Below are 17,416 nucleotides of genomic sequence, written 5' to 3' on the forward strand. Positions count from 1 at the left end.
ACAGAAAAAAGGTTACAAAACTTTAGACTCACACAAAGGCTCTTTGACCTATGAGAGTGGGAAACTAAACATAACATTAAATAATAGCACTATACTCAAACAGAAGATCAAGAAGAAAAAAACAATTAAACAACAACAACAAAAAATACCATGCTAATCAAAATAACCTATCAATATTTTTTTTTCTTTCAGTGTAGTTTTTTCTTTAATTAGTTTTCTTTCTTGCAGTTTATTTTCTCCTCTGGTTCCTTGTGTTGCTAAACCATAGGCTACGTTAAGAGCATTCTTATTTTGAGTAATGTGCCTGTATATTCTTCAGTGTGTTCGATGCAATTGAAATTTGTGCTTTTTTTTAGTCAGCTGACGGATTTTTGTTTGTCGTCGATTGTGATAGAGGAAGGATTCTTTATATGTCTGAATCTGTATCACAAGTTCTTAACTATTCCCAGGTATGTTTCGAAATTTTGAATTTATTTTCAATTTCTAAATTAAACACGAAATCAACCGGTTAAATCCCTCCAGTGCAGTTTTTGCCCATTCGGCCCCCCCCCCCCGCCGATTTTAATTTTTGTGTGTGTGTTTTTGTTAAAACAAGTAGAAAAAATAGGCATGTTTTGGAACTTATTTTCAATATCTTAATTAAACATGAAGTCAAACGCTCACACTCCCTTCTGTGCAGAATTTAATCATTCTATAATCCTCCCTAGGTTTTGATTTTTTTTTTTTTTTTTTTTTTTTTATATATATATTCATTAAAACTAAAAAAACAAATATGTTTTGAAATTTTGAATTATTTATGTTCAATATTTTAATTGTATATTAAAAAAATATATAATTAATATATATAAAATATATTTAATATATATTAAAAAAATCGCTCAAAATCCTTCCGGTGCTGCAATTATTCATTATATATCTCCCCTCCCCTTATATTTAGATTTTTTTTTTGTATCTTCATTAAAACAAATGGAGAAAATACAGGTATGTTTTGAAACTTTGATTTATTTATTTTCAATGTCTTAATTAAAGATGGAATCAAACCCTCAGACTCCTTTCGTACAGCACTTATTCATTCTATGGCCCCTCGCTAGATTTTAAAAATACCTTTTTTGTACCTTTATTAAAACAAATGGAGAAAATACAGGTATGTTTTGAAACTTTATATATTTATTTTCAATATCTTAATTAAAGACGGAATCAAACCATCAGACTCCTTTCCGTGGAGCACTTTTTCATTCTATGGCCCCTCGCTAGATTTTAAAAATACCTTTTTTGTACCTTCATTAAAACAAATGGAAAAAAATGAGGCATGTTTTGAAACTTAAAATGTGTTTCCAATGCTTTAATTAAACACAGATATAAATCAAACGCTCAGACTCATCCTAGTGGAGCATTTTTTTTTTTTTATCCATTTTCTGTGCATACTTATTTTCTTAATTAAATAATTTCGAATACTTTGGATAATAGGTCTTGTTTAAAGCCTTCTTTGACGGTTGTTTTAGCCAACTCTTTTATACATGTACACAGGAATTCAGTGTGGGGGAAAATTGGGAATACTCGCTTCCCAACTTTAGGTAAAATCGCTTCTAGAAGTTAACATTGTAACAATTTTCAAACTTGGGTTTTGAAACTTTAGCCTTCATTTTATTGTTTAAATTAAAGAGGAAATTAAACAAAACTTGCAAACCCTCTCCGATTCGATTTTGTGTTTATTTATTCTGTAGTTGTTGATTAATTTTATTGTATATTTGTATTAATTGATTTGTTGATATATATATATATATATATATATATATATATATATATATATATATATATATATATATATATATATATATATATATATATATATATATATATATATATATATATATATATATATATATATATATATATATATATATATATATATATATATATATATATATATATATATATATATATATATATATATATATATATATATATATATATATATATATATATATATATATATATATATATATATATATATATATATATATATATATATATATATATATATATATATATATATTTATATTCTTTTTGTATTTATATTATTGTTATTTTATATATTATTATATTTATATCAATTTCTAATAATGTGTCTTAATCGAATTCCGGACACTGAATAGTAAGTTCTACTTTACAGCAGTTTTTTACCTTTGATTTTCGGCAATTTATTTGTGCCCACACAGCACCCAACATACTTCATGAGAAAAGGGCTGTAAGTTACACGATTTGCGCATTGTTCACATAAAGTATTTGATTTTGAGAAATCTACGGAAAATTTTTTAGGGGGGGGGGGTGGGCCTTCGGTGGGGATTTTTCATTGGGAGGAAAGTTTTCGGGGGAACTTTTCTTGGGAATATATTACAAAGGGTGGGGGAGGGGATTTCCTGTCATGACTTGAAAAACGGTCAGAAATTAAATGTAAAAAAACAATTTTTTTCGAGTGAAAGTAGGGAACAACATTAAAGCTCAAAAAGAACTGAAATTATTCCTTGCATGAGGGTGGCTACCAATCCCTCAGCCCTCGTTCTTTACGCTAAAGTTCAACTTTTATCATAATTCTCTAATAAAGACTGCTCAATCACAAGTGTCGTTGGAATTGAGTGACAAGTGTCTTTAAAGAGCTTTAAGACTGTAGCGTAAAGAGTGAGGATTGAGGAAGGGGTAGTCCCCCCATATACGGATGGACTACCCCTCCGACCTATTTGAATTAATGGTTAAAGCAAAAAGTCTACTGTGTTCTTCTCTACCTAGGAGGCTAATTGATACCAAAAGTAAGTTTTCTTACTTTAAAAAGAATGTTCTTGGAAGTGAGGGACATCATCTCTATTTCTGATATTGTTTTCTTTTTTTTTGTTACAAATTTTAAGGTTAGATTTGGGATGATAACTCTACTACCTTGTCAAATAACATCCCTGTTGAACAATGTTGAAAAAGAAAGAAAACCTTACTGCACTTAAACTTATGAAAGCCAGCAAATTGTCATGACTTTTTATAATTGTAATTCGCAAAGTATAGAGGCAATTCTAGGACCCTAAGTAGTCTGAATTGTGAGAGACTTTGCACACTATCCCTGCTACTTTTTTTCTAGTCGGACTTACTTGGCCAAAGTTGGTTTGACATTTTACATCCAAAAGACGTGGCTAAAGTCAAAGAGCAACTGTCTTCCTCTGATCTGTGTCCCAGGGAACGGCTAATAGATGCCAAAAGTAAGTTCTCTTATTTCTTGGTTTTTTTTTCTTTGTTGTTGTTAATTGTTGCTGACAATTTTAATTTTGTTGATTGTTTTTTCTGTTGATAATTTTATTGGTAGTTGTTATTTTTTGTTGTTGATAATTTTTCGTTGATAATAACGTTGCTGTTATTGGTAATCTTATTAATAATGTTTTGTTGTTATTCCAGGATCAATATTAGTAAGTCAATAGTAATTCAATATTATTAGTAAGTCAAAGTAAGTCAATATTATGCCAGTTTTTTGGCCGACTTTTAAACCTAAATCCACCGCTTTGAATGGATAGCCTGACAAATTTTAGGTATAAGATTGTTAGGTCCCCCTTGCCCCTTAGTGGAGTTTACATTCGTGAAGAAGAGGAACTTATATCAGTTTTGTATTTGCCAAGCTCTGAATAATGCTGGGTTATAATTGTTGTCTTTTTCTGTTGGAAAACTAGTATTTGATTTCCTATTTGGAATAAAGCAGAGGGTAAGTACATGGAATTGAATTCCGATTGAATTTCATTTTGAATAAAAATACAATTGCAGCCAAATTTTAAATTAGCTAAATGGTCATATTCTCTGGATTTTCCTTTTATTTATTTTTCTATGCTTGTGAAAGTTACCAAAATCTTGTAGTAGGTTGGGGGGTATTGGGAGTGAAGAAGCTTCTGAAGGGTAGTGTCCGTTGGGGGCGACCTCCATTCAAGCAACAAAAACAAATTCACCTTTATACCCTCCCCCCTTCCATTCTCCCAATGCTTTGTAACTAGGAATATAGGGAGAAAAAGTGGAGCGCGCCTCTGTGAAAAATGTAAAGTTTTATCAGTTTTGCTCATATCAGTGAATTTACGAACAACGGGAGTTAGAACTGATTTTTCGACAAAGCAAAGATTGTTTATTATACTCTGTAACCATGGGCGTAGGGAGGGGGGCCCCTAGACCTTCAAATTTACATTAGATATGGCTGAAAAAGCAGATGGTTGGAAAAGCAGTTGATAAAAGGCCCTTCATTACACTATTGACTGGCCCCCCCCCCCCTAGCCTACGCCCATGTCTGTAACGAATAGGTTCTTTAGAGCCGCCGGAACTGTATGTTTTGAAGACTATCATCAGATAGTACTTTTTTAACCGATAAAGTAGTGAATTTCGCCATAACTGAGTGGCAACCCCGTCTCTAGATGAAGCTCAACGTTTCCTTTCATCATAGGAAAAAGTAGGGATATAGAACGAGGAAAAAACTATCGAATGTAAGCTTTTTGTTTCCCAGGAAGCAAGGCCTGTGTACCAAATCTCAAAGACTTTCCGAGCCTTTGTTTTCTAGGAAATTGGTAATGCATCTTTTATTCTTTTATTGCTATATGAATGTTTCCATAGCTACTTCGAGCAAATTTAAAAGGTTTCTTTTATACAGAAATTATACAGAAATTATTTTGCTTAAAGAGCTCGTGATTGAGTTATATATATATTAATTATTTTATTTTATACCACGCATATTTACGCAAAGTACATTTTCAAGGAAGGTATAAAAGGGAGAAAAAGCTACGGATCTCCTCTTCAGGACAGTGGCGGATCCAGGGGAGGGGTGAGGGGGCGCGTGCCCCCCTAAAATAGTCTAAAGTAGTGTAATTTACTTAATTAACGCAAGTTTGTGTTAATTAAACTTGCTCCTAAGGCAAGTTTGTCCGATCAACCTGCCCCCCCCCCTAAAAAATCCTGGATCCTCCACTACTTCAGGATAAAATATAAATAAGAATATAATAGTATAAAAATATATTGTAAAATAGAACATGACATGGTTGTATAATCAAACTGAAGTAATGTTAATATTAATATTACATAACAATAAACAAATAAAAAGCAGCACATTACGCTTGGTTCCATTTCAGAGAAAAGGTAGATTTAAAGTACCGAGAAATCCAGAATTGATTAGGTGAAACCTTACGCAACCATATAACTTTAAAAATTAATAAAGACCCGGAATTGAATTCTTAATGAAAAAGACTCGCATATGTTATGCGGTTTTTAGTTGTAGTGGGCATTAAATTTAAAAAGAAGAAATGTGGGTGAAACATCAGTGAAAATAAGCTAAAAACATATAACGCCAAACAGCTTTAGAATGTGTAGCTTTCCCTCGAAAGTATAGTTGTCTTTGGGTATCGGCCTATTGTTAACGTTTGACTTGTTACATGCGACAAATGTTGTCAATTTAACTAACTCGTTTGGCTTAATTATTTTTATGATTCAGCATGACAACATTGACAAAATATAGCGAGAAAGTGACAACGCTGTTAAATGTGTCCTGTCTGTCGAAAGTGTAGTTGTCTTTGGGAATCAGTAGATTGTTAACGTTTGAATTTTTACTGGCGACAAGTGTTGTTATTTTAACTCGTTTTTCTTAATTATTTTCAAGATTCAACATGACAACACTGACAAATTGTTGTACCGTCATAAAAAATTCACGATTTTGGAACAGCCTAAAGACAAATCAGAGAAAACTGCGATTTTCAGGTATAAATAGGCCTAAGATGGATCCAGGGGGCAAAAAACTCGTTTTATTTTAATGTCCTAAGTACTTAAGGTTTTGAAGAACTTTTCAATGTCCGTTTCATTTTTTTTAACTTAATATTTTGGAGAGAGAAAATGTAACCCTGTCCGTATGGTAAGAGGGCAATTGGCCAAATATTGTATATTGTGCTATCAAGGCAGGATTTTTGTTCGGGGGGGGGGGGGTACAAAAAACTTTAAAAAGGTATCAAAATTTTTTTATATGTGTATTTGTAACATTTTTACGAGTCGAAAATTTCCAGGGAGGCGTCAGGCCCCTTAACCCACGCCCTGGATACGACCTTATGCATTATGCAGAATGTCTCATCGATTAGCGAGGTATAGCTTTTATATTCATTCAAGTAACTAAATGATAAAGGGGACGCATTTAGAATTTCTCTATCTTTATTAATCTTCATACAATAGTTCTAAAAAAATTTCCACTTCAGCCAACGGAGAGCACAGCTCGATGTGTCAGCTTAATACATAATAAAGAAAAATTAACGCTACAAAGTATTACATCTTCACGCAAAATTAAGAACAGATCAAGAAGTCTTAAAATCTTAAGTGTCTTAAGTATTTGTTAAGTGTCTAAAGTATTTCTTAAACGGTAAAGCTTTGATACAGTGCTTCTTTTAAGCTTTTTTTCAATTTCTTGTCTATCTTTATAACGTCAAGAGAAAGAATCTCAAAACACTTGATCTCATTATAAGATTCATTTTGACCTGAAAACCCTGTCAAAACTATTATTTTCCTGTACTGTAGAAATTAAGATTTTCGGATCTTTCTGATGGTATTTTGATTAGTGTAACTTTTTTAAAAATTACATGAAGCTATGCCTTCATTTTTATGTATTTTTTTTTTATTTCTCAAGATTCAAATCCTCTGAAGTGCCCTCTTAATGCAGCTGTACTGGTCTACCCATCTAAAAAAAGAGAGGGGGAGAGATAGGTGGGTGTGAGCTGTATTTTTAATAGAATAAGAATATACCAAACATGGGCTGGATTCAAGAATCGAAAAAAAAGTTATTAAAAGTTGACTTTTTCGTTCCAGCTGAACTTTTCGTAACAGCTTGAGCGATAAAAAACCAACTTTGGATTTACTTTTATAGTAACTTTTACTAAAAATAGTTAACGGGCATGTTTAACGAATTAAATCTGCATCTTCATTGGTATTATTATCAGATTGCAAAATATTGAACATATTATTAGAGTAAAAGAGAGGCGGACTGAATTGAAACTTATTGAGGTTATGGCCTTATGAGCCTAATAAGCCCTTGGTTACCTAACAACCATTCCTGGTGTATGTCAACTGTAATTAAGTTCTGTAGTTAAGGTGTTAAAGTATCTTAAAGGATTCCCCTGTCTTGTCCATTTTAAGCTTTTTCAGTTCGTGTAGTCAAACTAATTGATTTGGGTGGAACCCGGATAAGAGATCTGACTAAATGACAGAAAACTAAAAGCCAATACCTATTTTCCTAAAAATATTAGAAAAACCATCTAACTTCTCGCGTTTTGTGCTGGATATTTTGATATTCAGTGTTAATGAATATTGCGTCTTCAGGAAGGGTGAATTTTGTTTTTCGTTCAAATGGATGGTTTCTTTTTAAAGCTCAGGAAAGAGCAGTCCCTAAAAATTTTTCTAGATTGCATGCTAGAAAAACGTTGAAAATCAGCTCAAATGAATTATCACTTGAGCAATTTGACTGCTTTGGAAATTCCCTGTGGTGTCACCCGCTTTGATTGACAAGCTCGTTGACAAAAGAAAATAAAATTTCGCAGTCTTTTCAGTCAAATTTCACAGTCAAATCACAAATTATCGACAGCTCTCGATGATAGCTAGTTCCCTGAGACAATTCGCTAATGTGCCATTTGTCTTTGTGACGGTCAGTAGACGCTAAAGCTTGCAAAGTTAAATTGATTCGAAATTTGGATGCAGTTCAAAGGAAAGCCAATATAATAATCTATCAAATAGAGTTTGCCTGATGAGAATGGCATAAGAATATTATTGTTATTGTAGCTAGTTTAGAAGGGTAGGCTTTTGGAAGGAAAATGTTTAATAGGAGAAGGTGAAAGATTTATCGATATTTGTTTTGCGCCATGCATGGCCCACTTAAGGTTAAGGTTAATTATAGAAAAGAAACCTGGCCTCAAGTAACTTCTGTAGTTACTGTGATGTTGTTAGTGTTTACAACCTGGAATGTAGCCATAGTAGCAAAAAGGACGTAATACCGACAAAAGGGATATAAAATTTTACAGTTTTCCGTCAAATTTTACAGTCAAACCACAAATTCTCAATAGCTATCGACTATGGTTAATCCCCTGGGAGAGTTCGCTAATGAGTTCTTTTTCTTAGTGACGGTCAGCGGATGCTAAAGCTCGCAAAATGATTTTAAACGTATCCTATTACCGTAATCAGGACCGCATCCAGGATTTGTTTTCGGGGGGGGGGGGGGGGAATGGTTTACAAAAGGATTTTTTTCTTGGGTTTTGACAAAAAAAACTTGAAAAAACGCACACATTTTGTTTATATTTATTTTTGTTAAGTTTTTACGATTCGGACAAACATTTCGGGGGGGCCCCCCCCCTGGATACGGCCTTGACCGTAATGTAAAGTTGAATGCAGCCATAGCAAAATTAATAATTTGTTTTTCTAGCCATGCTCCCGGTGAAAACTGAGATTCAGCAGAATAGTTTGCACAGACTCTGTCCAGGAGCTCGGAGGTCTTTCTTTTGCCGGATGCGATGCAAAGTAACGGCGCAGGTTAAAGAAGAAGCTGATTCGTCCACAGGATGCAGTGGATCTAGTCGCCATCGGAAAGCTTATAATATCAATCGAGGTAATAATTTGAAAGTAAAAATACAAGTGTGGCACATGAACCAAAGAGAAGTTACAAAACGTATTTTATGTATATGCAAAAATAAATAATGTCTGAAGAGATGAGCCAAAGAAAATATACTGGGTTCAAGCGAACTAATTGTTTCTGTTTAATCGAAAATTGCAATGTAACTTCTTTGACCTTCAGTGTTGTTTTATAACACCCTATAGAAAATCATTTGCTTGTAAATGAACACAATGTTTTTTACCATCGATGTGAGAATAACAATTCGTTTAAGGGGCTACATACCCTTCTATCTAAGAAACTGTAGAAGAAATTTCCAAATAAAATTAATAAATAGGAATATATTAGTAACAGATAAAATTGTCAATCAAGACAGTAAATAAAAATAAACCGTAGAAGCCTGAATATTTCGTCTTCACATCCGAATTCTGAAATATATTACCCAAAAAAGGAAAACTAAGATTAAATGGATATTGTTGCAAGAAAATATTCTTTTGAATATTAAATATGCAGCACCTCAGAAAATATTAAATATGCAGCACCTCAGAGAATATTAAATATGTAGCACCTCAGAAAATATTAAAATTTGTGCAGCTCAAAAGATAAATGTATATACAATGAAAAAAGCCTGAATATTTCGTCTTCACATCCGAATTCTGAAATATATTACCCAAAAAAGGAAGAAAAACTTAGATTAAATGGATATTGTTGCAAGAAAATATTTGTTTGAATATTAAATATGCAGCACCTCAGAAAATATTAAATATGCAGCACCTCAGAAAATATTAAATATGCACAGCACTTCAGAAAATATTAAATATGTAGCACCTCAGAAAATATTAAATATACAGCACCTCAGAAAATATTAAATATGCAGCACCTCAGAAAATATTAAATATGCAGCACCTCAGAAAATATTAAATATGTAGCACCTCAGAAAATATTAAATATACAGCACCTCAGAAAATATTAAATATGCAGCACCTCAGAAAATATTAGATATGCTGCAGCTCAAGAGATGAATCTATATAGACTACAATAAAAAAAAATAATAGTGATTTCCTAATAGGTGCCGCATGGTGTTTTGTATATGTGTGGGAAATAAGTCTAATCTATATGATGCAACATCAACTTTAGAGGGAATTAAAAACAACATGTTGTTTCTTTTTTTTAATGTTATTATGGGGATTCGATACCTTAAAATCATTTTGCGAGCCTCAGTGTCGGCAGACCGTTTCAAAGACAAAGGATTGCCTTAGCAAATTTTCCTAGGGGACTAGCGACCACTGAGAGTTGTCGGGCATTTGTGGTTTGACTTTGAAATTTGACTGAAAAGACAGTGAAATTTATGCCCCCCCCCCCCGTGTCGGCAAGAGTTTCATTCAAAGCAGGTAGCACCACAGGGAACTATCAAAGCTGCTAAATTGTTTAAATGATATTTTTCCTTTGAGGTTACTTTTAGCTTTTTTCTAGCAGGCATGCACGAATATTTTTAGGGACTGCCCTTTCCTAAACTTTAAAAATAAAATTCTTTACCGTTAAGTAGAAAAAGCAAAATCCACTCTTTCTAATGATGTAAGTTTCATTGTAACTACTACTACTACTAAAACTCACCACAGCACCAAACCGCCTGATGCCAACACCGCTACACACGCTCTTCTTCGATCCCAATCTGTTCAAAGCCTCTCTCTTTACTCCCTGCCAGGAAGCTCCCATTTCTCTTAAATCTTTCCATATGACATCCTTCCACCCCAACCGTGGACGACCTGCTTTCTGTTTAGCCCTAGACGGTTGGCCGAAAAGGACAATCTGTCATCCTTCACCCGCAGAACGTTCCCTAGCCATCTCAGTTTTTCTCTCATTATAACCCAAGCGGAATTGAACCACACTTTTTGTACAGCCTATTATTTGAAATACGGTCAATCAGCCGTGTACCCAGAACAACCCGTAGGCAATTTCTCTGGAAAAAATCTAGCAAATCTTCATTCGTTTTTCGGAGTGCCCATGCTTTAGAACCATATTGGACCACTATCATCAGTGTAGCTCTAATATTCTAGTCTTGGTTTGCAAACTTATCTTCCTATTCTTCCAAACTTTTTTCAACTGTGAAAAAAATCCTGAGTCTCGGTTTTTCTACTTTTAACATCTTCACTGCTCCCGTCGTCTTTACTAATAATGCTGCTAAGGTAAGTGAAGCTGATACAAATGATTCATTGCAACTGAATATCTCTTTCTACGGCACAAAACGGGATAAGTTGGATCATTTTTCTAAGATCTCTGGAAAAGTCGGTGTTGGCTTTTAGTTTTCTGTCGTTTATTCGGATATCTTATATAAGTGAAGCTGATCCACGTGGTTCATTTCAACTGAATATCTCTTTCTACGGCACAAAACGGGATAAGCTGGATCATTTTTCTAAGATCTGTGGAAAAGTAGGTGTTGGCTTTTAGTTTTATGTCGTTTATTCGGATCTCTTATATAAGTGAAGCTGATCCACGTGATTCATTGCGACTGAATATCTCTATCTACGGCACAAAACGGGATAAGTTGGATCATTTTTCTAAGATCTGTGGAAAAGTACGTGTTGGCTTTTAGTTTTCTGTCGTTTATTCGGATCTCTTATATAAGTGAAGCTGATCCACGTGATTCATTGCAACTGAATATCTCTCTCTACGGCACAAAACAGGGTAAGTTGGATCATTTTTTCTAAGATCTCTGGAAAAGTACGTGTTGGCTTTTAGTTTTCTGTCGTTTATTCGGATCTCTTATATAAGTGAAGCTGATCCACGTGATTCATTGCAACTTAATATCTCTCTCTACGGCACAAAACAGGATAAGTTGGATCATTTTTCTAAGATCTCTGGAAAAGTCGGTGTTGGCTTTTAGTTTTCTTTCGTTTATTCGGATCTCTTATATAAGTGAAGCTGATCCACGTGATTCATTGCAACTGAATATCTCTTTCTACGGCACAAAACGGGATAAGTTGGATCATTTTTCTAAGATATGTGGAAAAGTACGTGTTGGCTTTTAGTTTTCTGTCGTTTATTCGGATCTCTTATAAGTGAAGCTGATCCACGTGGTTCATTTCAACTGAATATCTCTTTCTATGGCACAAAACGGGATAAGTTGGATCATTTTTCTAAGATCTGTGGAAAAGTACGTGTTGGCTTTTAGTTTTCTGTCGTTTATTCGGATCTCTTATATAAGTGAAGCTGATCCACGTGGTTCATTTTAACTGAATATCTCTTTCTACGGCACAAAACGGGATAAGTTGGATCATTTTTCTAAGATCTGTGGAAAAGTACGTGTTGGCTTTTAGTTTTCTGTCGTTTATTCGGATCTCTTATATAAGTGAAGCTGATCCACGTGATTCATTGCAACTGAATATCTCTTTCTATGGCACAAAACGGGATAAGTTGGATCATTTTTCTAAGATCTGTGGAAAAGTCGGTGTTGGCTTTTAGTTTTCTGTTGTTCATTCAGATCTGTTATATAAACTCGGATATAAACTCGGATTTATTCGGATCTGTTATACTGCCGTGACAACACTAAATTTTGAAACAACTTAAGGAAAATCTTAAAAAATCGTTGTTTCAGCCATGAATAGACCTAAGATGGGTCAAGGAGGAAAAAAATGTTTTCATTTTGATGACCTTGATATTGTAACATCAGCAACACTATTGAGCGTCAACCGAGGTTTTAATAACCGTTTAATGTTTTAAGTTCGAAAAAAAAGGAAATTGCAAAAACAAAATGATAAAAGGCAGAAAGAGCAAACTATGGCAAATTTACATGGAAATGTGTGTAAAGAAGCAGGTGTGTACTCAGAACCAGGGGCGTTCTGAGGGTCATTTTATTGGGGGGCGATCTTCGTAAATTTTACCGAATCGCTACCTGATTTATGCCGAATTTTCTGCAGAATTTTTTGATTGATTTTACCGACTGGTTGATCATTTATACCAACTGTTACCGAATCGGTTAGGTTAGGTTAGGTTTGGTTAGGTTAGGTTAGGTTAGGTTCGGTAAATTTTACCGAATCGCTACCTGATTTATGCCGAATTTTCTGCAGAATTTTTTGATTGATTTTACCGACTGGTTGATCATTTATACCAACTGTTTTCACCACTCGGATTTATTCGGATCTGTTATATAAACTCGGATATAAACATTTATTCGGATCTGTTATATAGACTCGGACATAAACTCGGATTTATTCGGATCTGTTATATAAACTCGGATTTATTCGGATCTGTTATATAAACTCGGATATAAACTCGGATTTATTCGGATCTTTTATATAAACTCAGATACAAACTCGGATTTATTCGGATCTTTTATATAAACTTGGATTTATTCGGATCTTTTATATAAACTCGGATTTATTCGGATCTTTTATATAAAATCGGATTTATTCTGATCTTTTATATAAACTCGGATATAATCTCGGATTTATTCGGATCTTTTGTATAAACTCGGATGTAAACTCGGATTTATTCGGATCTTTTATATAAACTCGGATATAAACTCGGATTTGTTCGGATCTTTTATATAAACTCGGATATAAACTCGGATTTATTCGGATCTTTTATATAAGCTCCACAAGTTGGTAAGGCCGCCCAAACAATTCCAAATAGTTTAGCCGCGCAAACTAAAAAAAAGTTTTTCAATGGACGAGATAGGGTGATCCTGTAAGGCATGGGTCGGCAACCTTTTGTTGTAAAAGGGTCACAATTTTACGCGGGCTGCACTTAGGTCACATGTCATTACACTATAATTTAGTATCGTAGGTATACTATAATGATTAGAGTATATCTACAATTTTTGTATACATATATTAGGTTTAAAAATAAAACGCTTAATGTTTATTTTTAAGACATTTATTGTAGTTAATACAATCAATGAGATTTTTCTGGTTACATTTGACTTTCAAGTTTTTTCTTACATTAGCTTGCATTTTGTTGTAGAGACGCGTAGTATTACGTCTAAATGTATATCCGACAACCAAGAACAGTGTCTGTTTTTTTTTTTCATAATGCAGAATTGAAAAAGTTTGCTGACAAATATATGTGCTACCAAAATTAATATTATATGCTGAGCAAACCATTTTAACTCCTTGTAGTTTTCAGAAGGCAAACTTTCATAAAAATCCACCAAGTTGGTTTTTTCGTTAAAAACTATTTTAAATGTGTTATCACTTTGCAAATCTATCACTTTGGTTTGCAAATCACTTGGTACATTATTGGTATCCACTGCGAAGAAGTTTTCAAAAATATCCATTTAATGCGAGATCTTCTTGAAATCAGCCAACCGGTTTTCTAACTCAGTTTGAAGTTGTGTTGATACATTTTTTATTTTAGTATTTTGCCAAAAAAAACTGCTCTACTGCTTTCTTCCAATTTAGGAAATGACCGAGCTTTCTTTCATCAATATTCTTGATAAATAATGTCAGTTTCATTCCAAATGCCTTAACATCTGAATTTCGTCCTCATCAGAAAAACCAGCTTACAAAGAATTGTCATTTTCATTGTCTAGGACCGTTTCGTCTTCACTGTCTGGCTCTATGTAGAGTCTCTTCTTTGTGTACGTGTTTTTCCCTTCTGTGACTATCTCATCAACTAATTTGCTGATCTCTGATTTCTTTGTTTTTTTTTTCTTCTTTTTCAAGCTGAAGTTTGATGGGGTTTCAGTCAGAACTTTTGAAATTCCTTTCTTACGTCCTTGATAAAAAAAAAAAAATGTAAGTAAATCTTCATCTGTGAAGATTTTAGGATTGTACAGCCATATTCCAGTTTTCTCAAAGCCACTCATGATGTTATCTGGGCAGAACATAGAGGCAGACTTCATCTAACAAGAGAAGTAATGTGATATATTGTCAAGGTCTTATCAGGATTAGACAATATCCAGTTATCTGCAGCTTTGTTATAATGGCACTTGAAGCCAAAGTACACACTAACATCTTACAGCTTGATCTTGCGGCTGATATGTAGTTTGATGCCTGAATCTTTTGCAAACTGCCCAACTTCTAGGGAAATGTGAGAGTCATGGTTATCTAAGGTTAGAAGCTTGGGGCTCTCTTGAGATGCATGTGAATATTTCATTGAGGTGATGAATATATTTCAAAAATAGATTTTGACTGATCCAACTGGATGATGAGACTCCACCTGCTGAGATTACTGGAGCATCAGTTAGCATGTGAAGCTGAAAGTCTTTCCTTGGAAATATAAAGTAAGGTGGTAAATACTTACTGCCTGCAGAAACAGCCTCGACCATGACCACGAGGACAGCCCTATCTGAAGATGTTGCCTTGTACACCCCTCTGACCCTTCTCCCCAAACACTTTAAGAGGAACGTGAACTGTAGTCACAGAATTTTCGTCATAGTTGTATATATGTCACTTGCAGTCAAAGGAAGCTCTTCTAGAACCGGCTTTGGGTTTGAGAATAACTGTACAATGTTAACCCTGTTAAAGCTCGTTGCTTGACCCAAGCTTGTGCGTTCAGGCTTGCGTAGTGGCAGTTGTGGATTTCGAACTCGAACGCCTACCAGCCAGTCTATCCATGCCTCTTTGGCATTGAGAGTCTTGTTTTTATGGCAAAGTAGTTGGAACAGTCAAAGTCACATGCTCTGGTAATTGTAGTTACACGTACTTGGGATTGCAGTCGCAATCAGTCACAGTCACAAATATTTGCAGTTGCGAGTAGTCACACGTTCAAACAGTTAAAAGCAGTCGCAGTTGGAAAAAGTCGCAATAAATAGTAGTACTAATTGCATACCTGCATGTATATTGACAACCTGCATGTATGGAGTGTATTTTGATTTTGTTCAATATACACAGCAATGTCCACTAATAGAGTCGCTTTAATCCCCTGAGCTATCCCGGGTATATTGCAGATAAGCCATTTTAACCTTCGTATTTAGTTATAAATCCCCCTCAACAGGTCCGGAAGTTTCAACTTAATACCTTTATCTGTTCCGAAGTAGATAATAGTGTTCCGAAAGATAATACCTTTATCTTTAACTTAATACCTTTATCTACTATTTATTGCAGATACCTTTATCTGCAATAAATAGTAGTACTAATTGCATACCTGCATGTATATTGACAACCTGCATGTATGGAGTGTATTTTGATTTTGTTCAATATACACAGCAATGTCCACTAATAGAGTCGCTTTAATCCCCTGAGCTATCCCGGGTATATTGCAGATAAGCCATTTTAACCTTCGTATTTAGTTATAAATCCCCCTCAACAGGTCCGGAAGTTTCAACTTAATACCTTTATCTGTTCCGAAGATGTCATAATATTCTCTTATGACAAAACTTGGATGGACATAGTGTCTTTTGATTTAGTTCAACATCCCCAATAACATTCTCTGGATGTTTCAATGTACCCTCCTTTTTTCCCTGGGATATTTCACATATACCCTTTTGACAATCTGGATATGTATTGTAACTTTTGAGTTAGTTTTAGTCCCCCTCTAGTGTACCTCAAAGATGAAACTTAATTCCTTATTTTGTTCCCAAGTCTCTGTATCTAGGCCTATGCTTCTTTGACAACCTGAATGTACTTAAACATTTTTGCAGAAAATTACCTTTAGAAACAAAATACCTCGATTGTGTAGATAGATGTCATCTGGTATATACTGAGATATGTCCCAGTGTGTATCATTTTTTCCTGTTCCACTAGATACCAATCACACTCATCTAAAGAATCCAGCGTTATTTTGTTCTTCTTCTGAATATTTTGCTACAAAATGGTCACATGACATGACCAGATAATTTGGCTTTCATTTGGTACCACAAGCCCTTAATTTCACGGAACTAAAAAGAATAAACAAAGAAAATCTAAAGACAAAATAGTTTTTTTTCGGGGGGGGGGGGGTATTTCCCAAACTTTGAGGTAGATTTACTCAAAAACAAAAATTGTAAAAGACCAAAATAATTGGTCTGGATGGTTAAACATCAAACTAACTATGCTAAATGGCGTTTACGGACTTTTTCGAGAATACTTAAATGGCAGAATGCTAGATGGTGCCCCCTTTCACTCCGTTGTGTATTAGTATAGTGTGTAATATAATCCGTCAGGTGCGTTGCGGCGATGATCTTGCAGGCCGCCTCAAGACGACTCGTGGGCTGCATATGGCCCGTGGGCCGCGGGTTGCCGACCTTGCTGTGAGGTATCAAATTCCCCTAAGAAGTAGCTGTTGAAGCCAGATAGTTCTTTCAATATTATCAGAACTTGTGATTTAACTTACTTATCATAAAGCGTTATGTTTTTACAATGGTCCACAGAGCACGATTTGCTAATACGAAACAAACTGTGATGAATAGTAAATCTTAGCTAAATTTAGTAAATAATAAATTTCTTATAGTAAATATTGGATTCATGGCAATGGAAACCATCCTCCATTGATTTTTTTTTATTATTGAAAATGCTGTCGGTAATTTGATTATGAATTGATTCATGTAGTATTATATATTAATGCAAAATTTGTCTGAAGTAAAAATGTTAATCCTATATGGAAACCATTTTTTTTCTTAAGCATTTTTACTGAAATTTCTATTAAAATTTGAATTTCTTCAAAATAGTAATGATTATATCTGAAACCGTACTGATAAGTATAAGCACATACACAGTTGTTTCTGCCACTACTACTAACGACTCACAACAGCACCACGCCGCCTTAGGCCAACTTAGCTATTGACGCTCCTCCATAGTAATTCACTCAAAGCCTCCCTTTTTACACCCTCCCAAGATGTTCCAATTTCCCGTAAATCCTTCT

General features: G+C 34.3%; 1 protein-coding gene across 2 annotated transcripts in view; it reads left to right on the forward strand.

The window, feature by feature from the left end:
* Positions 1–17,416, forward strand: part of cyc (basic helix-loop-helix ARNT-like protein cyc) — a 201,646-nt gene that overhangs the window by 106,442 nt on the left and 77,788 nt on the right. For both annotated transcript variants that reach the window (XM_089089333.1, XM_089089332.1), the window contains exons 6-8: positions 357–449; positions 3,125–3,242; positions 8,450–8,632. In XM_089089333.1, coding sequence (XP_088945459.1) covers positions 357–449; positions 3,125–3,242; positions 8,450–8,632 — 394 coding nt within the window. The remainder of the gene's footprint in view (positions 1–356; positions 450–3,124; positions 3,243–8,449; positions 8,633–17,416) is intronic.

Source organism: Artemia sp. Qi Xiang Cuo, chromosome 5 (genome assembly GCF_049724085.1).
Source record: "Artemia sp. Qi Xiang Cuo chromosome 5, ASM4972408v1, whole genome shotgun sequence".
Classification (NCBI taxonomy): domain Eukaryota; kingdom Metazoa; phylum Arthropoda; class Branchiopoda; order Anostraca; family Artemiidae; genus Artemia; species Artemia sp. Qi Xiang Cuo.